The sequence below is a fragment of the Seriola aureovittata genome, chromosome 11 (genome assembly GCF_021018895.1).
Source record: "Seriola aureovittata isolate HTS-2021-v1 ecotype China chromosome 11, ASM2101889v1, whole genome shotgun sequence".
NCBI lineage: Eukaryota > Metazoa > Chordata > Actinopteri > Carangiformes > Carangidae > Seriola > Seriola aureovittata.
The window spans coordinates 134,824-157,910 of NC_079374.1; the positions used below are offsets into that span (position 1 = coordinate 134,824).

Genomic DNA, 23,087 nt, shown 5'->3' on the forward strand with positions numbered 1-23,087 from the left:
TGAATCTTATTAGTTTTACATTTATGTGACTTCTACATTCAAACGTTTTTTATTCTGGATGCAAATGTAGCAAACTTTTCAAACATTCAATCTTCAAACAAAAAAAGTTTGAAGTACTGGAATGTATCCCAGCATGCACTGGGAGGAAAGCAGGAAAATGGTTTATCACACAAGTCAACTCAGACTGTTGCACCGTCCTCACTGAGCTATGAAGGATTATTTTACATCTCTACTATAATTTATACTTGTTACTAAATAAGATTTATCCACCTCTTTATGATGCAACTTGTCTTGTGACAGTGAAGTTCACCTGCACCTTCATTCACAACTGGATTCTAGTTTTAATTTGTCAGTTACAGTTGATTGTAAATTGTTGAAATTAATGCAGTTTTAATGTGAAATAAAGTTTTTTATGAAGCTTTGCTTTGTTGATGGTTTTTATGGAGCGTGTCTGGTAATTTAACAGCAGCAGCAGCACAGTATAGAAATCACAACACTGAAGTTTTTCCTGAATCTGTAATTAATCAAAGACTTTCTATGTTGCTTTAATCAACAACAAACATGATAGAAATGTTTAAATGTGTCCGTCCTTCAACAGAGACAACACAGGATCTAGAGACAGATACTAGAGTTTGTGCTTTTTTAATTTGTCTTATGAACTTACCAATTTAAATAACAATGAAAACACTAATTCACCAAAGTGACCTGTTAGATTCATCATGAGGCAGATGGTAAATATGAAGAAACACTCAGTACAATTTAATCACCGGTTTATTTATTAAACACCTTTTCAATGACAACAATGAAGTTGTGAATAAAACTAATGAACATGAGCTGTACTACACTGACACCTGCTTCACCATCTGAACTGTCAATGTTCAGTTCACACTAAAGAGTGTGTGAGGTCACACATCCGTCTCTGAGGTCACAGCATCACATCTATGAAGAGTCTGGTTCTGCTCCAGGTTGCAGTTCTGGTGGGTCAGTTCCATCTGTTTCCTACTGAACACCGTTTGATGTTAAACTGGTCGATACTTTCACCTGTGAAGGTGGTGACTGTGCTAGAGCTTTACCACTACATCCCCATATAGACAATCACTTCTAAGATCAAACTTTTATGACTTACCTTACCTCTTAACCTTTTTAGACTCTTATTTTGAAAGTGTCTGTGCTTCTGTGTTTGGCAGTATAAATTGCCAATAGCCAATAATTCCCTCTTACCATGTTGAGACTTCTCTCTTCTGTCAAAATATATGTATATATATATATATATATATATATACACACACAGATATACACATATATACACACATATATATGTGTGTGTGTGTGTGTGTGTGTGTGTGTGTGTGTGTGTGACGTAGCAGTAGAGCTCCAAAGAGGGCTGGGTTGGTCGTTTTGAAAACGTCTCCCCATTCATTCTGTATGGGAATTTTTACGTCGCTTACGTCATTTACGTCACCATGGTTACTCGAATCGCTACGAAAAGTCAGAGCACACCATTCCCGATCGAGCCGCACTTAATGATATATTGTTTTCTCAACCGATGCCCATCCATCCACTGCACCACAGCACATGCAGTGAGCTGCAAGAATAAAAGAAAGCACACATTACAAATGAATCCTCACATACAGTAACAGCATTGTGCCCAATGGAAACTATTTACAACATTTTACCAGGGAAACAGTCAGTGTCCAGTCTTTGCACTGCACCATCCTGAATGCAATTTAAGAATATCATTGAAAGAAAAGAAAAGAGTTAATAATGATTCAGTTACCGTCTTTGTCATCTCTGAATATATAAACTTCCAGGCAGCGGCCCCCGCTCTGCCACAGCAGCTTCAGGTCACCTTCCTCTTCCTGTAGGCTCTGGTCCTGGGTACAGGTAGTCCAGGAAGAGGAGGTGGAGGAACAGAAGAGGGGAGTGGTGCTGGAGCGAGGGGAGGACCAACAGCACTTGATGAGGGGCCAGGCTGTTCATCATCTGGAGGAGGAGGAGGAGGAGGCAGACCCCTGCTGGAGGGCCCAGGCTGCTCCTCCAGGACATTGAAGTTAAAGGACTGTCCTTGTCCCACCTGGACCAAGGACAGACCCTTTGCTGAAGGGAGAGTCTGGCCAGCACCTGGAACCCACAGACAAACACAGACTTTAAAATATAAATCACAGAACAGATTACAACACACCAACAGCTTTATGACAAACTCTTACCACTGAGTCCTCAATTCAATTCAAAGAGCTGGATGTTGGTCTGAGCCATCAACCTGGGGCCGACCAGCACTGCCTCTCTGATGCCACATGATCCTTGAGAATGAATGACCAGCGAGTCCTCACGGTCCCTCTGGACCACGTGGCCACCGGGTGAAGACGCAGAGCTGGTTGGAAACGGCCTCCACAAGGCGGCTAACACTGGCCCAGTTTGCAGTGCCCGAGTTCAGTCCAAGAAGACAGCTGAGAGATAATCAGAGCACAGTATGTTAATATAAATCTGATATTCATTAGAGGAAACAGTGATATCTGAAGTGAATCTCACCTCTGGAGACTCTCTTTCCCAGGACAGGAGGTGTTCTTCCCCGTCGCTGCCTTGAACTGTCACCTGGGCTGCCTCTCCTGGTCTCTGACAACTCGCTCTTCCTCCTGCTCTGTCTGGCAGGTGTTGCCAGGAGCTTGGAAGTACTTGGCACTGGCTTGAGGATAAAGGTTGTGGATTAAAAATGTATTTTATGTTTGCATGAAATGATAATACACAATATACTGAATCACAAGCTATGAGACACACGCATGTACCTGGGCTGAAGTGGTTAAGGTGGAAACCAGAAGGCTGACCCCGCCCCTCTGTCAGTCTACCTGTCTCTGTACAGCTGCACCTGCTGGGTCCTGAATGCAGCTGAGGTGGCGCCTCTGTGTCTCCATATGTCCTGGATGCAGAGACAATCCAGCAAAGAGACGTCCAGGGTGACGTGGAGATCCTGGATGAGGAGGAGCGTCTCCTCTGCCCCATGTGTCCTCCTCCAACAGTGGAGCCTCCACTTCTCCCAGGAGATCCTCTGGATCACCTTGGCAACAGTCAGGCCGAGCATCCTGTGCTTCCCCTCCAGTGAGGACCGCTATGCCTCAATGTGCCAACAGGAACCTCCGGGGGTCCACCTCCAAGATGTGGCGTCATCAATCTGGCCGCCATCCTGGAAAGCCAACACACCAACATTGGTAACCCAGGCAACTGTTTCAGAAGCAGCACCAACAAGCTTCTTTGTCACCTGGAGAGAGAGTGACAGAGAAAGTTTCAAATGTTAATATTTATATTTTTGTGTGAATTTAGTACACACACAGCAGTGGTGTGAAAGCAGCTGTAAGAACATAAACTCTGCCTGAATTACACCTCATCCTAGAGAAATTCCCTGTTGGAAAAGAATACTAGACCCTAACCCTCTTCCTGCAGGTGGTGGGCCCACTGTGAGACGAACCCATGTAGCCGGTTCGGGCTGGGCCCGGCCGGGTCCCATGGGCTAAGGCCCGGCCACCTGGCGCTCGCCCATGGGCCCCAACCCCAGGCCTGGCTCCAGGGCGGGGCCCCGGTATCCCTCCGGGCCGGGTACACAGATTCTTAATCGTTCTGCTCATTGGGATATTCTGAATCTTCATCTTATACTGAAATTGTTAAATTCATTCAATGACCAATGCCAGCAAGCTAGCTACTAATGGTAGCGCTAATGAAAATGGTGGTCAGCTCTATGTACTGTACATGCACACGTTCATTGCTGCCATTATCATCATTATCATTTATTGCAATATATCATTGTTATTATAATTGTTATCAATACTCATGATTATTATTTTTTACAATTATAATTATTTTAACTATTATTGTCATTATTATATACAATCAAACAAAATGTCGTTTTATATACACTTTGTCACTTGTCTATCGTGCTTCATGGTTAAAATGTTCTGTGTCACCTTCTGTTTGTCTGTTTGTCACCAATAAAGATGCTAGCTATCCCCCCCACTTGTTATTTTGGATTCTTATGAAATTGTTAAATCCATTCATCAATGAACAATGCCAAAAAGCCAGCTGCTAATGCTAGAGCTAATTAAAATGGGGGGGGGGGGGGGCGCAAGGCTATATACTGTACACACACACACATAGCCGCCATGTATATCATTGTTAGCATTATAATTGTAATCAATGTCATTATTTTAGAAAAGAAGCTAATCCTGATGATCAATGCTAATGCTAGCTAGCTCACCATTTTTTTTTGCAATGTATTGGTAGCTGCTAATGCTAGCAAGTTAGCCCCACCCTTCTGTTCGTCCGTTTTTTCCACCAATGAGGAAAAAAAAAAGGCTAATGCTAACAGTAGCTGCTAATGCTTGTGAGTTAGCCCCCCCACTTTTCATTTTGCAATCTTATAATGAAATTGTTAAATTCATTCAATGAAAAATTCCAGCAAGACAGCTGCTAATGCTAGAGCTAATGAAACTGGGGCAGCTCTATATACTGTACACATACATTGTCTCCATTATCATTGTAATCAGTCATTACTGTAGACAAGAAGCTAATCCTGATGATCAGTGCTAAGGCAAATGCTAGCTAGCCCACCGTTTTTTTTTTATTGGTAGCTGCTAATGCTAATGCTAGCTAGCTAGCTAGCCCCACCCCTGTTTTATTTGTCCCTGTTTTTTCACCAATAAAAGGAGGAAAAAAATGCTAATGGTAGCAAGCTAGCCCCGCCCCTCTCTGTTCCGTTTGTCCATGTTTTTTTCACCAATAAAGGGGAAAAAAACAAAAAAAAAACACAGGGGCTAGCTCGCACCCCCAGTTGCGGCCTTGCCAGAACGACTTAGCCCCCAGTTCATATTAGGCTCAAAATCATTTTGACACTATAAAGTAATGTTTACAAATAATTCCAATATTTGTAGTTGGAAATCAAACTTTGTAAACCTGGAAAATAAAGAAGTTCAAGTTTGTGCATGTGAAAGAAAATTGTGCTTGTGGCAAAGAGATTTCTTTTTGTTCCAAGTCTGAATCAAAACTGAAGAAATGATCAGTGGTGAGGTTCAACAAAGACACAGGGGAAGAAGAAATGCTTTGTGGACGTCTGTACAGAGATAAAAAGCAGAAAACTGTAAAACCCAGTGTGCAACATTCCCAGTGTGTGACACTGACAAGTACAAATTTCCTTGTCACTTCGGTGTCACACTGTGGGAACTTTTGACCAGAGTTTTACAGTTTTCTTCTCTGTATCACGACACAGATGTTGACAAATCCATTTCTTCTTTTACAGAGTCTTTGTTCAACCTCAACACTGATTATTTGTAGAGTTTTCATTCAGACTTTAAACAAATGCAAATCTCTTCGAGACAAGCACAATTGTTTCACATACGCAAACTTGAATTTCTCACGCAGATTTATTTTACAGGTTTACAAAGGCTGATTTAAAACTACAAACATTGGACTTTTTGTGAACATCACTTTACAAGCTCAAAATCATTTTGACCCTAATTTGAGCCTGGATACATAGTTACAGTCAACAACATCTGCTAAGTAATACACATCTCTCAGCATAAAGCAGGCTATGTTAAACATTACATTTACATGGTTGTGGTTTACTATTTGTAGAGCTTTGGTCGGTGAAGTGATAAACATTTGTTACTGAGTAGTTCCTCATTACTCAATCACTACATCACAATAAGTTCCTTAACAACAAATCAGACACAGCAAGTTTCCAAACAAGTATTTTAAGTGTAATATTCAAGCCAAAAACTAATAATCACAGCCACGTTATTTTCTGATGCATTCGATATGACGACAACTTAAATGTAATAAACATAATATCATTTTAACTCATCTTAAACGTTTAACTATGATCTGAGCGGAAATGCTATTACACAAAATACAAACTGCATTTAACAGACTTACCTTTTCTGGCCTGAGGTGGAGTCTGCCATCCCTATGAAAACACAAAAGGAAAAGTAAAGACATGTCAAGCAGCTCAAGTTTTCACTATGAAATGTTTGAGGCAGTCTAAGACTTCAGAACATAGAAGATCAATCATCCATTTAAACCTCATTTAGCATATACTGTAATAAAAAGACTTAATGAATAAATCTGCACAAATGATACATGTGAAGAAGTTGTAGAAGAGATTCATATATATAACAAACAAACACATTAGTGGTGAGGCAACACAAAGACACTGGAGGAGAAAGAGCTGTGTACACATAAAAAGCACTTTTCACTTACAAGATATTTGGCTTGGTGTAGTATCTAATTAACGTATTCATAGGAAATAAAATATAAGTGAAATACTGCAACAGTCATATATAAATAGATACATATAAAGACGTTACCACAACTATGTACAAAAATGTTTTAGAATGACAAAACTCCTGCTAGGCAAGATGTGCAAAAGGTATTGATTAGGGGATGTGCAAAAGTATAGACAATATCTGTCATGTGCAGGGATCATACCTCAAGGTGTTGATATAACGTGGTTGATGACTGATGAGGCCAGATACAGAAGAAAAGGCAGGTGCTGGTCCATCATTGGTGGTGATTAGACTGGACTTCTGGTCCTGATACAGACAAACATGTGATAGGACAATTTGTTTAGATCATACAAGTTCTTTATATTCAAACATGTTAGGTCTGTTGTGTGAGTATAATAAATCATGAAGATAGATATGAATATGCAAAAATACATACAGTATGAATATTATGAAATGTAAACAAGGAAATTAAGGGTAAACAACAAGGTGTGATAAGAATTCAATGTTCACACACACAATATAACTGTAGCAGCATAGAGGGCGCTGCTCTTGATTGATGCCAGCTGGTAACCGATAATTGGTCCAGCTTTGTATAAAAGCGGCAGCCTGTCACCTTCTCCTTGTCTTGCGCTTCACCTCATTGCGTCATTTCCGGACCGGATGATTTGTTTGCCCTCTCAGAGCGGCAACTGTGGGCCGTGCTGTTGTTCTGTTTGGCGTCTTCTGTATTGGTAGGTGTTTCTCTCTCTCTCTCTGCCATTGCTGTCGTCTCTGCTGGCTAAACGCTGGTGTGGTTACAGGTGAATGCCGGTAGCCGTGCGGGTCTCGTCTCTCCCTCACTCTCCATATGCCTGTGTGAACTCTAAAAAGGTAGGCATTTTCTATTGCTGCTTCCCACAATTTCTTTAATTTTAGCTTAGCAATGCTAATTTAGTTTTTTTTTTAAATATTAGGAAATCTCATCAGCTGACGGAGTCCACCGGTGGTGTGACGTCACCACCAGCTGATTTGAGCCGCTGCTGTTTCGTCTCCTGCTTGCTTGCTTTGTCTCCTGTTCCGTGTTCACAGCTGCTTGCTGGCTTGCTCCTTTGCTGTGTTTGCTGCTGCGGGCCTCTCCATCCTCACTCAGTTCCCGGCTCGGCCTTGGTTGGTCGGCCACTCCGCTCTCTCCATCCTCGCGCAGTTCCCGGCTCGGCCTTGGTTGGTCGGCCACTCCACGCTCTCCCTCTCGCTCTTACTGCTGTGCGGTGCTTGCTGCTGGGGCTGCGGGTGGCTGACAGCTGCCTTACACAGCTATTGGGTTGTGCATAGGACTGTGGCAATACAGTGTAGAGTGTTTTTTTTACAATGTTTATTTAATTTTGGGCATTTTTAGTTTAGTAGTTACCTGCCCACTCTTCTCATTTTGTATGTTTATTTTGTGATTCTTTTTGTAGTAATTTGTTATTCTTTTTCAGTTGCTGCAGGCCGGTGGTGGTGTCCTTCCCTTCTGTGTGCCGTGTCCTGGGATTTTGGGTGATTTCACATTGTGTGTGTGCTTGCCACGTGTGTTTGAGTGTCTGATTATTTTGACCTTAATATTATTTTGTATTTGGTAGACTCCCCACTCCTCTCACGAGCCCCTGCCCACACCCGTAGGCCTCAGCTCCTGAATCATATTCCCTCTTTTTTCTTGTTTTGTATGGTTGGATTTTATAGTCTTTTAGAATATTTTTGTAATAAAGTATACTTTTTGTTGTAAGTACTTGCACTCACGTCTCTTGCTTGAAGTATAACGAACCTGTGTGTCCCATTGACTGGTAATGGTAAATAATTCTTTGGGTGAAATTCCCAGGGTGGCGTTGTCAGGCAATTGAACGAGAATTTGGATTGGTGTAACCCTCTGCTTGACGCCGCGACATAACCAACAAATTGAGTAATACAAAATATGGATATACTGTCAAATACATAACCAATATAGACAGTGGTATATCCATAATTAAGAATCAGCAGTATGAACATGTATACACTGTGGGTCTGATTTAATCAGCTGTATAGACAAGTCTTACTTTTAAAGTGAATGATAGCATGTTACTCACCTGGACCCTCCTCACTGTGTCTGGACTCTTTGCCGTTAGTGAGACAGGTGGAGGCGGTATTGCACCTGTACTGGCTCAGATCCTGATAAAGACAGAGGTATGCTGTAATCTCCTGAGAAATGTAAAGACCTAGTGCACTTTCAATCATGGCTGATCTCCTAACAGTAATGTAAAGTGGTTACAACATGGTGAACCGATAGACGTGTATTCACTTGGTCTACTGGGTCCATACAATCTCAAGTTACAGTCATCAGTTACAAAATGAGCCTAAAGTTACTGATGTCACTAGCTGTACAACGGGGTCAGCCCTATGTTCCCACAGCCCTATGTTCCCACATTTCTTAGAACTTTTTTTCACAGAAACTTTTGAAAATTAGGGTTAGGGTTAGGGTTAGGGTTAGGGCTGTGGGAACATAGACACGCTCCCCTTTACGTCAGCCGAAAGCAACGGACACAATCCTAGTAACCGCTAAAACGTCTGTCCACAATGTCAATATCACCACCTGAAACGTTTGTCGGTACGGTTTGTCAGTCGTTGCACTGATTATACTTTTAGCTAAAGAGCTAACATTGATTCTACTCACCAGGCTAACAGGAAAGTTTTTCTTTTGCTTTTCTTCGCTGTTGAACGTGGTTTCTTGTCGGGAGCAGTCCTTCGGGATGCAGATGAATATTGTCTTTTAGGAGGTTCAGCCATTCCTCTGTTTGTGATGCTAACTTCAAGAGTTGCTGGAAGTTGTTCTTCAACATACAAAGCGGTATCACAACACAGGACAGGTCGGGGCTGGCTGATGCACATGCTCATTTCAGTAGATAACTCTGAAATACAACAGATGAAGGTCTTGATCATGACATCATCACTGTGGCTGCTTCACACACCGTTGATCGTGTTAATTCATTATTTGAACATTTTAAACTAAAGTTCTGGCTACATCTTATATTGCACCTTTGCAGCACAACCACCAAAGCTGACATTTAAAAGTAAAGCTACATGTTCTTTGCCCACATTGCAAACCAACTTACAGTTTTGACACTTAGTTAAAACAAAGACATTGAGCTTAACTTGACTTATATTGACACATCTGATGCATACAAAACATTTTGATTTGCTTTGACAGTATATAAATCTATGCTTGGATTATAAAATACAATCATGCTTTCCCTTATACTTGCATTCAATTTGTGATGTACAATCATTTGTATTTGCCCATTTTGCATTAAGGCCAGTAGATGTTGCACTGTTCACATGAAGCATCAAGATATAAACCCTTTGTGGAACCACTTTGCTGAGAAAGTAAAACCTCCGACGCTGTGGGACTCACATCCAGTACCAGGCAGTTGATTTCTGCAAGCAAAGAAGATACAACAGCCCAGGAAATTTTACCCACCGAGTATTTCACTTACTGACTGTGGACTGCTCACAGAACCAGGTTTCAGTTCCTTGCAGACATGTTGGTTTTTCGAGTGTCCGTATATGATGTCATGGGCCTGTCTCACCAGTCACTGTATGTTGGCAGTCTTTATGTTACGACCCAGCTAGGGGAAAAGGGAAGCAACATAAAACCAGGTGTTATTGGTAAATCAAATTTACTGATTTAATTTATTGCCTAACCAGGAGGGTAAATAATTAAACAAAAATACAAACAAGGCAAGAGGATAACTGGAGTAGGGGAACAGGAGCAAAGAGCCTAACTATGCGATTCTAACCAACCCAAAAACACTAGAAGCAGCACCCCTGTTCCTAATGTGTCCAACAGTCTTTTTCTAAGGGTGTGATGCACAATCAGAATTTTAAACCTAGCCCAGTCCCCAACAATCACTACCAGCATCTTAAACCAAATCACAAATGTTCACAAAGGAGGTACAGAGATGAGCTGCCTATCATGTCAGCCGCCACTAATGATGTGCGGGCTGGGCTCTTAAACTCTCTTCCTCTGATGCTGAAACTGCAGCAGCTGTGGTGAGGACTGACAGGATCGTTGCTGCACCAATAGGAGGAGCCGTGGAGTTGGAGGCTCCTCCTCTCTCCTCCGACAGGGACAAGTAATCCATCAGTTAGTGTTAACGTGCCTGAGCTTTGTGCAGCAACAGGCTGTAATAACAAGAACAGCTGTAGAAAGTCTTTGCTCTGCACGGCCGCCTACACCGGCTACCTGACCGCAGCAGGCTCCTGGATACACAGTACGAAGTCGCTGCTAACAAAGTTAGCATTCATAATTCAAGGTAGACTTTATATCTTAGTGTTAAAATAATATTAGTAACTAGTTGCATACATGTCCACATTTGGTAAATATCACATATATGAGGAGAAACCTTGTAATATTAGCTGAAGTTACTGTGTCTAAGCTAACTGTGTGGTGTAACCACTTGTATTAAAACCATAGACCGAGGGAAAACATGTTATAACGCGTTTTAAAATGATTTCTGCAAAGCAAAGGGGACGTTACCGAACTTAGTGTTAACAGAGACAGCGGGTTGTCAATGTCGGTAAGTCACGGTCACTTAACGATCCCGTAATTACAGTGAACTGTCGTGTCTGGACGTGCTGTTAAAGAGCAGAGCAGCGGACGTGTGTGTTGTGTTTGTTCATGTTAAGTTTGGTTCAGTGTTATTTGGCTAGTTTTCAGCTCTAGTTCATTTCATTATTGATGACAGGAGTCAAAACATCTGTTGGAATGTGTCCACACATGAAGGTCTTCTCTTCCCAAACATAGACACAGTGTCTTATATGATAATATAGTATTTTTTAATGTAACACTTGTGGCCATAACATTGTTCAGTCTGATCAGCTGTGCTCTTCCTTGTTCCCTACACCCTCACTGTCTTATTACACTCTCTGCCCCAGGTCAGACATACAATCACATGACCTTTGGACTCCACTGTAGCTGTAACACATTGTCAATAGTTTAAAACATTAGAGTTCATATTTCACAGTCCTCAGCCATTATAGTTAATATCAGTGTGCTGTTCCAACAGCATCACTTATTTAGAGGGAGATTGTTACTGGAGCAAATAAATATTAACTGTCTCACACATTAGGACTCATGATGAATAATGATTATACTTGTTACGAAAGATTCTGTTGCACTGTTGATTCAACTACTTCTTTTTTATTAAGCAAACTTACATATGACAGTGAAATTCAGCTTTAACTTCATCCACAACTATTTCTTGATTTTAAATAGTTAGTTGATTGTAAATTGTACACTACAGTATTTAATTAATCCATTTATTATTCTTTTATACGTTTCCAGTGTTGTAAATTGCTTAAATTAATGTAGTTTATAATGTCCAATAAAGTTATTTATGAAGCTCTTGCTTTAACTTTGTTGATGGTTTTTATAGAACACATCTGGTATGAATTTTCACAATAGTAACACGTACAGCATTGTGTGGCTGTTTCTATGTTAGCTTTAATCAACAACATAAATACTAGAAATATTTAAATGTTGTCTGACAACACTGACAATGGATCAAAAAACATGCTGATGTTAACTGGTAAATACTTTCACCTGTGGAGGTGGTGACAGTGCTAGAGATGATCCATCACTTAATCACAGTTTAATATTTATAAATCCTGATCTTAAAAGTGTTGCTACCATCACCTGTCAACAACAGCAGAAATGAAGTTGCAGGTAAGAAACTGAACCTGTGAATACTGAAGACAGAATAATAAAGAAACTCATCAGCAGTTAGTCTGTCATTTCATCAGAGGAAGATGAACTGGGAGGTTTTCTACCTTCATCATCATCACAGCACATAAGAGAACTAAGGATGTCCATGCAGTCTCCCTTCTCCACAGCCAGATGAATGGAAACTAATGGGCTGCTCTGTACATGAGCTCCTCCTTCTGTTGGCACAGATCACTCAGTTTTCACAGTGTGGAAACCTTTCAAATGACAATAAAAGACAAACACTTGAGTCAAAATGTGGTGGATCACAGTTGATCACAAATATCGATCAGCTGTCAGGATAGGTGCATGAATGTCTACTTCAGTTGAGGACTGGTTTGAGTATTAAATGAACAATCTTCTATATGACAAATATTTGTCTACACATTTAGCATATGTCACGTTATCTTAACTTGATCAAGACATCTTGATGTACAATGTATTAACTGACATTAACGCTGCGCATTACACTAACACAGATCACTTAAACTGGGTCACGTGGAGAAACACAAACCAAACGTCATTAGATTAACGTTGATTAAATTCACCTTTTTATTGGGCTTTGACTGAACACCTCCACCTGGCTAACCTAGGTTGACACAGGTTATCAACTAACGCTAACACTAGCTGGCTAGCTTGGTTAGCAAGGTGCATCTTCACCTGAACCGTGATATTAACAGGGATGCTAATTTTGGCTAGCGAAGAAACAGGCTTAAAACAAAATGAACTTACCGGGAAAAACTGAACGGCCGACTCATCTGAGTCTTTGAGAACAAACATTTTCAGGCAAACAGCATGTTGGAGCTAACTTTGATGAACTGAAAACACAGTGACAAGTCAAATGTCCGACACATCGCTCTGACGTCATATCCGGATCAACAGGCAGGTAGCGGTAGCGGTAGCCACGCCCTAAAGCCACTCTGCTTTAATGTCTATTTTCCTTTAAATAGGACCATAATTAAAAGAAAATGAACATCATATTGTATTGAAGAACACTTCAAACCAGAGATTCAGACCATAAACACATAAAGAATCAAATTTGAAAAACCGTGTTGAGTGGGAGAGCTGCTGCTGGGTGTCTGCAGTAATAACTCACCTTATTGTTTGTAGCTCCGGTTAGCTAGCGGAGCTGTGTGTCCACAGCATGACAGCAGACATCGCTGAAGTTGTAATAAACATCAGATATTCTGAAGCGACAAAAACACAACACTCTTATGTACAAGTTAATTTGTTGGTCCGAGACACACACACTGAGCAAGAGAGAGAGAGAAGCCAGAGCTAACTGCTAAGCTAAAGTAACAATCAGTTCTAAACAGCATGTAAACAAATGCTGAATCAGTGAAACTCGCTATAAGCAGCAGAGAGCTGTGGGTGCTGGAGCAGAACTGCTCAATTTAAATGTACAGCAGGTAGTTAGTCACTGTAATGAAGAAAACAACAACATTAACTCTACCGGTAACAGAAACTCCAGAGACTGGCGAGGAGACGCTACAGTGACGTCAGCACGTAAACGGTCCCTCACTGCTGGTGATGAAAGGTGATGTACTCTGAGTAAACGTGTTACTGCGGCACATTTTTAAAAGGGGAAGAGGAGGGTAAAACATCTTATATGGGGATGATAATAATAATATATGATAAAAGTATTAAACAACATCTTTAGGCTGCCAGGGAGCCAGTATCAGTTCCCAGGTGAAAACAGCACCAAAAGCAATCAGTTCATTCCAGTCAGGCTCTTTGCAGCCTGTGCACACAGCTGATAATTATTAATGTACACTCAGCTGACAATTTATTAGGAACATCTAGCTAAAACTGATACAGTCTAAAACAACAGTCCTTTATGAAGATTATACTGTTTATACAGAGGTGTTTGTTATTTAGCCTATCTTTGTTGATATGAGTAAGATATGAGATATGAGTAAATGAGTTATAAGATAATAGAAAACAATAGAAACTTGAAAGCCATAGAGAGTGTCTTTATGTAGCAGTAGTTTTGTGTTGGCATCAGTTCTGAATATTTCTGTCTCTTTGATTACTAATAATAATAATGAATAATGAATGAATCCAAGTTTATGTTAAGTTCTCTGTGCTTCTATACAGTACATAATATATACATTTCATCATACTATTTGCCTTTTTTAATCCTAATAAGTAACATACTGCTCTGATCATAGGTGCTATCTTCATCTCTAACTTGGTGTTCCGTAGTTATGAAATAAGTACAATAAAGTAATTTGATAAACATGACCTACTCTGTCTCTTTCCAGTCTGCTGAGATCAACAACTGCCGGGCGAGATGCAGTGATGCATTGTGGGGTTTTTAGTATCAACAACTTCAGGCCTTCCTTCAGCCTTGCAGGTAGCACTCTTCCAAACGTGAGTCATGAAGTTACACCATTGGTCTGTTGACTTTTTTTACTGGTCTTCAGTAAATGGCAGAATATTTCTCCATTATTTTCAGGGCACATTGTCAGTGTCTCCTACACAGGTGTCTGCACAGCGAGTCTGAAGATGAGCTTCAGGTGTTTGATGTTTAGTCCGGTGGAACATTAGAAAGCAGCCACAGAAGGTCAGAGCATTCTTTGTCGGTACAGATCATTTAAATAACATTTGTTTAAGCTTTATTAAAGTAATGTTAAACAAAAAATAATTAAATCATACTTTTTAAGGACTTGACAGTGAATCTTAGTGTCTCCTGTTATTTCTTCCCCCCAGATGATCCAAGGATCCAGCTGATTACTGGCAGTTTGAAGGTGGATTTTTCTTCATCTGCTCCGTCACTTCTGGTAAAGAGTCATTGATCTTTGTGGGATGTTGTGATTTGACTTATTAATACACTGTATAGTTGGATTCTGACATAAAAGATAGTATAATGTTTGTCCACATATGTTGTCAGAACTATATGGAGAATACTGTGGAAAACAAGATCAAACTGAAGCTAAAAAACAACAGACCCCCCCCCCCCCCCCCCCCCCCCCCCCCCCCCCCCCCCCCCCCCCCCAGCTCCACAGCCCCCCTCTTTCAGAGGTGACATCATCACCTCCTCATTATAGGAACCTTAACAGGCAGATAGACCAATGGAGAAATGCCAGTTTTAGTTCTTCAGATCATCCCGGGGCTCTGAAGAACTATTTGTGAATAATTGGTTGATATTGTAAATTTACATCTGAATATATTAAATAAAAGTGTTATAAAGTCAATAGTGCTGCGTATGTTATTTGTAATTAAGTTTCCAACCCCACTTTAGTTGAAAGACGACATACAGAGACTTAACTGTTTAATTTGCATTTCTTCAGTTTATTATATTTTATGAGAAATGTAAGAAAATTGATCCGAATCTGAATCAGTAAATATTGTATTTAGATTTTGCTTCTACAGGTTTTAACATTACTTTACACTTAATGATTCAATGTTAACACAAATACTGTTTAAGTTTGAGATGATTTAATCTGTTTTACACAGTATTTTTTACTTTGTCTTCCAAAACAAAAGGTTTACTTTACAATATTAAGCATGTGTTAATATTTCATTGATTGACACTTATTTTTATTATTAGGAAAAAGTTTCTCTGCAGAAACTTGCTGCTGCTGTCATTTGACCGTTTTTTTACAATTTTTTTTTTTTTTTTTTTTTTACAGTGTTTGTGAGTAAAGACCTTATTTTCTTATTTAAGTACATTTATAAGTTTATGGTCATATCAGAAAATATGATGTTAATCTTTAAAGCCTTGTTATGTTACTTTATGTAAATCACTGTGAATCCTGTTGCTTAAAGGTGTTCAGATGATAAACATGCTCTGCCTTTGTATTTATTATTTACATGTGTGACAGGGAGTAAACATCAGTGCAGACCATCACACCCTGGACATGAACTGTTCCACCACTGTCCACTGGGAGGCGCTGCAGATACTGAACACCAACCGACACAACCAGACATGATGAAACAGTTTGTTTCCACACAGCATCAGCCTGATCAACAGTGAACTCAGACAGAACCCAGTGTAACATCCTGTGACTCTGACAGAGACTTCAAACCATATACAGTTCAGATTCAAATCAATGTGAAATCCCTTGTATGTGTGACCCAGTACGTCGTAGCAGTTTTTAAAGATCTTGTTTTTGTCCAAAAAGAACAAAGAGGTGGATGGAGACACACTTAGTAACTATACAGAAGAATTACATTGTCAAAAATTTTGTAACTACAGTTACTGATATCAACCAATACAGATTTACTCAGGAGGGAAAACATATTCTTTCCTCTCATTTATTTCCTGCTCCGTTTCCTAATTCATCGATGATCCCTACTTCATCCTTGCTGACATCCTTCAGAATGGCTCCGTCTGTTTGTCCGTCCTCCTGAGCAGCAGTGTGTCTGTCCGGCCCATTTGCCCCTGCTGCCTATGTGACCCCCAGCTCCTTTCCTCAGCCCCTTGTCTTCCCCTCTGTCTTTGTCAGTTCTGTTTGACAAGTTCTGTCGAGTTTGCCGGGAATCTCCTTGTGTGCTTTTGTTTCACCAGTTCAGTAAGTCTTTGGTGTTTGCATTACTCAATAAATTTGTGAACTGCATTTGGGTCCTGTCATCCTAACACAAGACAAAAGGAGAAAAGAACTGTTTGGACTGTTTACAGAACAGCTTTGGAAGGAACTTTGGACTCTGATGAAGACAGACAGAAACATACATTCTTCAGTCACTGCCACACACAGTCTGTAGTCCTCACAGTCAGCACAGGTTACTAACGTGAGGAGAGGAATCCTCCCCTGCTTGTTGCTCTGTCGTCGTCCTCTCAGCTCTGAAGCAAACTGGAGACAAACAAGTTTTTATATGAAGGTCCCTCCCTCTGTTATCATGTGACTTACAGGAAACGGCCAGCAATCTGTAAAACATCAGTGTGACTTTCACTTTCACTTTCACTTTGTGTGTGTGTGTTTTTGTGTGTGTGTGTGTGTTTAAGTCACATGGTCTGTAAAAGAGGATGAGGGACATTTATATAAAACCTGACTTCACTTTTCTCTGTATCGCTGCAGAACTTCTACAGGAAGAGGATGGAGGGTCGTCTGGTGGACAAGCTAAACAAACTGAGTAAGGACTATTCAGTTTCTATTCAGATGATTAAGTAACATTTTGTTGTGACTGATACACTGAGAGTTTATGTTGTTTCACTGAAGCTCTTTATAATTGAGTATTTGAAAATATTTTTTTGATATACAATAAGAATGATGTGCAAACTATTCGCCACCACATTAAACAGTTTAACAGTTTTCTGGGTTACTGCGTCTAACATGCTTTTATCTATACATGCCACACCCTTCCTGTATACGAAGCCGTGTGAAGTCATTGCTGCTTCACAATTAAAGCTTAAAGCTGGTAAACACAGAGATCTTTTATTGTGAAGTAACTACTGATGATTAAAAATGTGTCTATGACAGAAAACAACAGTCATATTCTGGGTGAGGCGTCAGTGTTTGAATTAATTCAGTTTGTAACTAATGAGAACAATCTGACTGACTGAGGGAAAGACTCACCGTCTTCTTAATTACGTCTCAGAGCAAATGTTGCTTCACAAACTCTTGATGAGACCATCCGGGAATCATGAATTTCTTTTGAACAAACGCAACACAAACTGAAAGTGAAAATTCATTCAGTGTGGATTAAATAAATTGACATTAAAACAAGCTCATCGAATCATCAACATTAAATTTGTGTTGCACACCATGTTGACAGGTTTACTAAATGTTCTTCTTGTAAGACCATTAATCACTCATTTTCTTTTCAGCTCTGGATCAGCCATGGAGGGCAATATTCTGGGGGTGAGTTTACTGAACCATGTGTGGTGACCACAGGTGTGTTATAGGAACTGGACACTGGACTCATGAGATAAAAATGATAAAAGCTCTGCGACTGCACATGCTCAGTCTCTTTAACAGACGTTTCTTTTGTAATGGAGGTCAATGGGGAAAGTGATGAACCACAGGGTTTTTTTGTTTTACAGTACGGCAAGTGACCACTGGGGACAATTGTCACTAAGTTGTTGCAGTGTGTGTGTGTGTGTTGTGTGTGTGTGTGTGTGTGTGTGTGTGTGTGTGTGTGTGTGTCCAGCTCCAGGAGGAAGTGCAGGGTAGTAGGGTATAGGGTAGTATACGGTAGTGCAAGCAGTACAGGTCGTACAGATGTGTTAGGATTTTTCAGTTTTATCACTGAATCAAACCAAACCAGTGGGTCCAATATTTCTTTTCGTTTGTTGATTTATTGATGTTTGAATAATGATAAATGTTTGTATTTCAATCTAAAGTTACATGTATTATTAACAGAGACAAACAGAGGGACCTTCAGTATGTGCAGGAGTACAAGCCTGAAAATGGGAATGTCTCCCATCTCAGAGTTCTTCTGTACGGACCTGTCGGAGCTGGAAAGTCAAGCTTCATTAACTCCGTCAGCAATGTCCTTCGGGGCAGGATGACTATTCCGACTTTGGCCAGTGCAACCACCTCTAACACCAGTTTCACCAGAAGAGTAAGAAAACTTTAGATTTGTGTCAATCAGCTCAGGAGGACAAATGAACACTAATGAAGTGGTGCGTACAGCAGCAGATGGATTAATCTTTCCCTTCACTTAGAAGTTCATGTGTTCACACAGTGATCAGCCACAATGTTAACACTGGTTTAATGTTGGTTTTGTGACAGACAGGTTTATTAACCACAGACATGAACAAAACAAGGACAAACCCAGAGATGAACAGGAGACGTGAACCGATGAAGACAAACCCAGAAATCAACAGACGAACCGACACAGACAAAGGGAAGCACAAGGACTATATAGACAAGGGAGGCAAGGGTGATTGAACACAGGTGAAACACATTAGGGCGGGGCAGACAATCACCACAGACACAGGACCAAGACAGGAAGCAACACACAGACACACAAGGAAACCAATACAAAATAAAACAGGAAGTGCAAAAACTCCCAAAACAAAACTAACAAAAAGTGTCTGCTATAGCAAACCATAACAGTGTGTGTGTGTGTGTGTGTGTGTGTGTGTGTGTGTGTGTTACAGTATGAAACTTTTAAAATCAGAAAAGGAAAAGGAAACCCAAAGACATTTTACCCTTTTGTCTTCAATGACGTGATGGGGCTGGAAGAGGGGTCAGACTCTGGAGTTCGTGCTGAAGACATCAAACTGGCCATGAAGGGAGGAGTGAGGGAAGGTTACAAGGTACAACTGTCAATTTATCAATGAAAACTCTCCACATTTCTTATCCATGTTGCATCAGATATTTTTGGAGGGATGCAGTGGAATAGTATTCACAATACTTTTTAGCTGCAGGTGAATCTATTCAAGATTCAAGAAACATTTAATTTTCTAACCAGCAGAAAACAGATGGCTGAAGAGCTGAGGCTGAAACACTGGAAGAGGCGGATGAGAGTGTAGTCCTGATGAAATGGGAACAGGAAGGCAGATCGTGTGATGGGGAGTAGCAGGAGAACAGAGGTTACTGGGGGGCAAGTGGGAGTGGTCCATGATGTGGCGGCAGTAGGAACTCCTTGATGTTCCAGAAGCCTGGGTGTCAGGAGGTTCGGGCTCTTGGCAGTTGTGGATGTATTCTAGATTCTTATGGTTAGTCCAAACCACAAATGAATGCTCCACCCCCTCCAACCAGCATGTCCGCACATCCAGAGCTAGCTTAGCGCTGAGCAGCTTGAAGTTGCCACTGTCCTAGTTCCTCTCCAACAGAGAGAGAGAGAGAGAGAGAGGGAGAGAGAGAGAGAGAGAGAGAGAGAGAGAGAGAGAGAGAGAGAGAGATAGATAGATAGATAGATAGATAGATAGATAGATAGATAGATAGATACTTTATTTATCCCTTAGGGGAAATGCATGTGTCCATTAGCTCATCATTGATAATAATGTCAATAAAAACAGTAAATAACAAATGAACAACAATAAATAGATAAGTCCACTTCCTTTGGCTGAGGTGTTGTACAGCCTGATGGCAGTGGGAACAAAGGATCTCCTGAACCTCTCTGTTCTGCAGTGAGATGAGACGCTTGCTGCAGCTGTAGCTGCTTCTCTGTCTTGCCAGGATGTTGTGGAGAGGATGGTTGATATTGTCCAAGATGGCCTCCATCTTACATTGCATGTGTCTCTCCACAACAGTCCTGAGTGAGTCCAGACTCCTGCAGCACAGACCCAGCCTTTTTGACCAGCTTGTCCAGTCTCCTTGTGTTCATGTCTGACATGCTGCTGCCCCAGCAGACTGCAGCATAAAAGAGTTACACTGGCCACCACTGACTGATAAAACATGTGCAGCATTTCACTGCAGACGTGAAAGGACCATCATTATTGTAGTAGTCCTGACAGTGAACCTCAGGGACGAACCTCGGACACATGAAAGTTCTAAACCTTGACAAACAGCTGCTTCAGTCAGCATGTCATCCAAAGAGGCAAACCTGTCCAGCGTGTCCTGGAGTACACCTTTAACTAGAGCTCAGAGGACTGCTGGACCAAGGGTCAGACTGAGAGGCGTTTCCAGATATTCAGTGTCCACAGGTGTGGTGCAGACATTTGTCTCCTTCCTCCTCTCCTTGATGTGAACCAGGTGATGAGCTTTCCCAAGGTTCAGGAAAAGCTGTGGCTCCATGGAGCAGATCAAATGAGACAAGAAGGGAGTCCACACAAAGGTGTACTGAGACAAGCACTTTATTAAAACTTAAGACAAACAAGCAGCGGGGTGTGGAAACCAAGTGCAGTCATGAAAGCAGCACATGTGAGCGGTGTCTGTGCTCTGGGGATGTGTATGTGCAAAAGTGATAGATGATACAAAAAGAAATGGATGTGAGCAGTGGGAGAGAACCAGTGAGCACATGGGTCACCTGTTATTGTATGGAAGGCTCAGGTGAACGGCATCAGCTCACGACCCACCCACATCCACCACCTGCCTGCTGAGGTGAGATCACAAGATTATAAGAGGACTGAATGATGCCAAGGTGTCGATGAGGGACTGCTCCATGTTTCACGGGCAGACAGAAGACAGCAGGCCTTTAGTTAGAGACCTTGAAGGATGTTGATGGTCGTAGGGAGGGGGTGATTGTAGAGAGGGGGTTCTGTCAGGACCAGGTATTCAGGAGGGACTCCTACATCTGGGAGGGGGGCAGGGCAGATCTGATCTCATGACAGTGGTCCCTCAAGCCTGAAATAGAGGAGCAGTCAGTGTGTGGGTCGAATGACAGATAACTGTGGATCAGGTGAAAGGTGAGTGTTTGTGGTGGTCACCTGACATGATCAGTCCCTGAGCAGAGAAGAAGACCCTGTGGGGCTGAAGGATATAGAGATTTGTTGTGATTGTTCTTCTGACTTCTCCTGTGAACAGGAAGTTTTATTTTGATGTGGTTTAGTCTTTGAGCTGTAAAGACGTCAGGCTGGTGCTGAAACATCAGTTTAAGGAATTAACCCCTGAGCTGCTGCCTGTTTAGTCCTGCTGCTTAAAGATGTAATGCAGCTGAGCACACATCCCTACAGTTTGTGTTAGTGACACAGTGACTAACACAGTGCACAGCTCTCCTATAAACTTGAAGCAGGGTCGTGTTTATTCTGTGTCTTTGTTCTTAAGTGAAGCAGCTTGGTGTTTCTATTCACTGTTTTCTAGTTCAACCCTCTGTCTCCACTGTCAGAGCGCGATCCCGGCTACAACCCAACGCCCTCTCCAGACGACAGGGTTCACATCCTGGTTTGTGTGTTTTCTGCAAACTCAGCAGAAATCAAGGGTTCAGTTCTGCAGAAGATGAAGGCCATCAGAGAGACAGCCAGCGATCTGGGTAAGAGTGCAGAGGACCACTAGTGATCGACTGGGAGACAGATTTTACTCACAGTGACCGTCTGTGATACATCACTCATCAACCCTTTTCTCACTGAACATGTGTTACTGACTAAAGTTCAGCTGTTGTCTTCCTGAAAATTCTGATCGGGTTTCTGTATCTGCAGCAATTCCTCAGATGGCGATTGTGACCAACATCGACGCAGCGTGTGCTGAGATCGAGAAGGATCTGAAGAACGTCTACATGAGCAAACACCTGAAGAAAAAGGTGAGTGTGCGTCAGTGACTGAGACCTGAATGTTTTCCTCTGTGAGCTCCAGCTTCACATGTTGTTTCAGATGACTGACTTCAGCTCAGCAGTGGGAATCCCAATGAACTGCATCTGTCCGGTGAAGAACTACAGCCAAGAAATCCAGATCAATGACGAAGTGGACTCTCTGATCGTGAGCGCTCTGAGACTCATCATCGACTTCGGAGACGACTTCATCGACAACATGCAGACCTCACCTGCAGGACAGTGAGGTGTGGGTGTTCAGTGTCAGGGCTGTTACTGCTGTTTGATGATGAAGTTCATTCTGTGTCTTTATTAATCTGTAGATAAACAGATCATACAGGTGAGGAAAGTAACACCTGCTCACATCTACATCTGTCTATATATTGAAGGGATATGTTATGTTTAATACTGTATGCTTTGTATGATTAAAAAGGCAAGTCAGCCTTAAACTGATGATTATGATTGTTTATGAACATTGTGACATGTGAACATTAAACATTGTGAACCTGATTGCCGTTTGAGATTGCAGAATGACGTACAGGGACAGACAAGAGTAGTAGACAGTACAAGTATGACATGTTTAGATAACAGGTTCAGGTCAGAATGGTGTGAGGAGAGAAGAGGTGGAGTGACCCTGTTACACAGAGAATGTTTGTATAAGAATGAATGTCTGAAACAAGAAAGTACTGCATGCTGCTTAGACAGGCGAGACGAGAGCAGGGTGGTCCAGAGCTCTGTAAGCAATCTCAAACTTATATGCTTGACTATACTTTTAATAAATTAGACGTGTTGAACTTTATCTGTAGTCCTGCATACTTCATCAAACGAATGCGCGAGTCCTGTTTGGTTATATATGGATCTGGACTCAACAATTTGGTGACCCTGACGTGATGAAGGCAGGATGATACTTTGTGTGACCGATTGTTAAAAGGAAATATTTTTGTTAACAGAGGATACAGACAAGTGGAACACGGAAGACAACGAGAGGCCTCTAA

General features: G+C 41.4%; 1 protein-coding gene and 1 long non-coding RNA gene across 13 annotated transcripts; one reads left to right on the forward strand and one right to left on the reverse strand.

Moving 5' to 3' along the window:
* Positions 1 to 753: 753 nt before the first annotated feature.
* On the reverse strand, positions 754 to 14,970 carry LOC130177056 (uncharacterized). 9 transcript variants are annotated; one of them, XR_008828963.1, is made up of 13 exons: positions 13,469 to 14,970; positions 13,112 to 13,202; positions 12,084 to 12,833; positions 9,749 to 9,880; positions 8,929 to 9,163; positions 8,345 to 8,426; positions 6,469 to 6,572; positions 5,917 to 5,947; positions 2,784 to 3,253; positions 2,530 to 2,683; positions 2,208 to 2,447; positions 1,778 to 2,121; positions 754 to 1,585 (listed from the first exon to the last, which is right to left on the reverse strand). It is a non-coding gene; the product is annotated as an uncharacterized LOC130177056 (long non-coding RNA). The 9 variants fall into 9 exon arrangements; XR_008828962.1 differs by having other exon boundaries at positions 12,084 to 12,233; positions 12,748 to 12,833; positions 13,112 to 14,970; XR_008828959.1 differs by having other exon boundaries at positions 12,084 to 13,202.
* A 1,963-nt stretch (positions 14,971 to 16,933) lies between these two features.
* LOC130177974 (interferon-induced protein 44-like) lies at positions 16,934 to 22,891 on the forward strand. 4 transcript variants are annotated; one of them, XM_056390011.1, is made up of 7 exons: positions 16,943 to 17,091; positions 17,786 to 17,819; positions 18,321 to 18,522; positions 19,064 to 19,222; positions 21,651 to 21,819; positions 21,986 to 22,086; positions 22,157 to 22,891. In XM_056390011.1, the coding sequence occupies exons 1-7, from the start codon at positions 17,055 to 17,057 to the stop codon at positions 22,337 to 22,339; spliced, it is 885 nt and encodes a 294-aa protein (XP_056245986.1). In that variant the 5' UTR covers positions 16,943 to 17,054; the 3' UTR covers positions 22,340 to 22,891. The 4 variants fall into 4 exon arrangements, with proteins under 4 accessions (XP_056245987.1, XP_056245986.1, XP_056245990.1 ...); XM_056390012.1 differs by lacking the exons at positions 18,321 to 18,522; positions 19,064 to 19,222 and having other exon boundaries at positions 16,934 to 17,091; XM_056390015.1 differs by lacking the exons at positions 16,943 to 17,091; positions 17,786 to 17,819; positions 18,321 to 18,522 and adding an exon at positions 18,706 to 18,843.
* Positions 22,892 to 23,087: the final 196 nt, after the last annotated feature.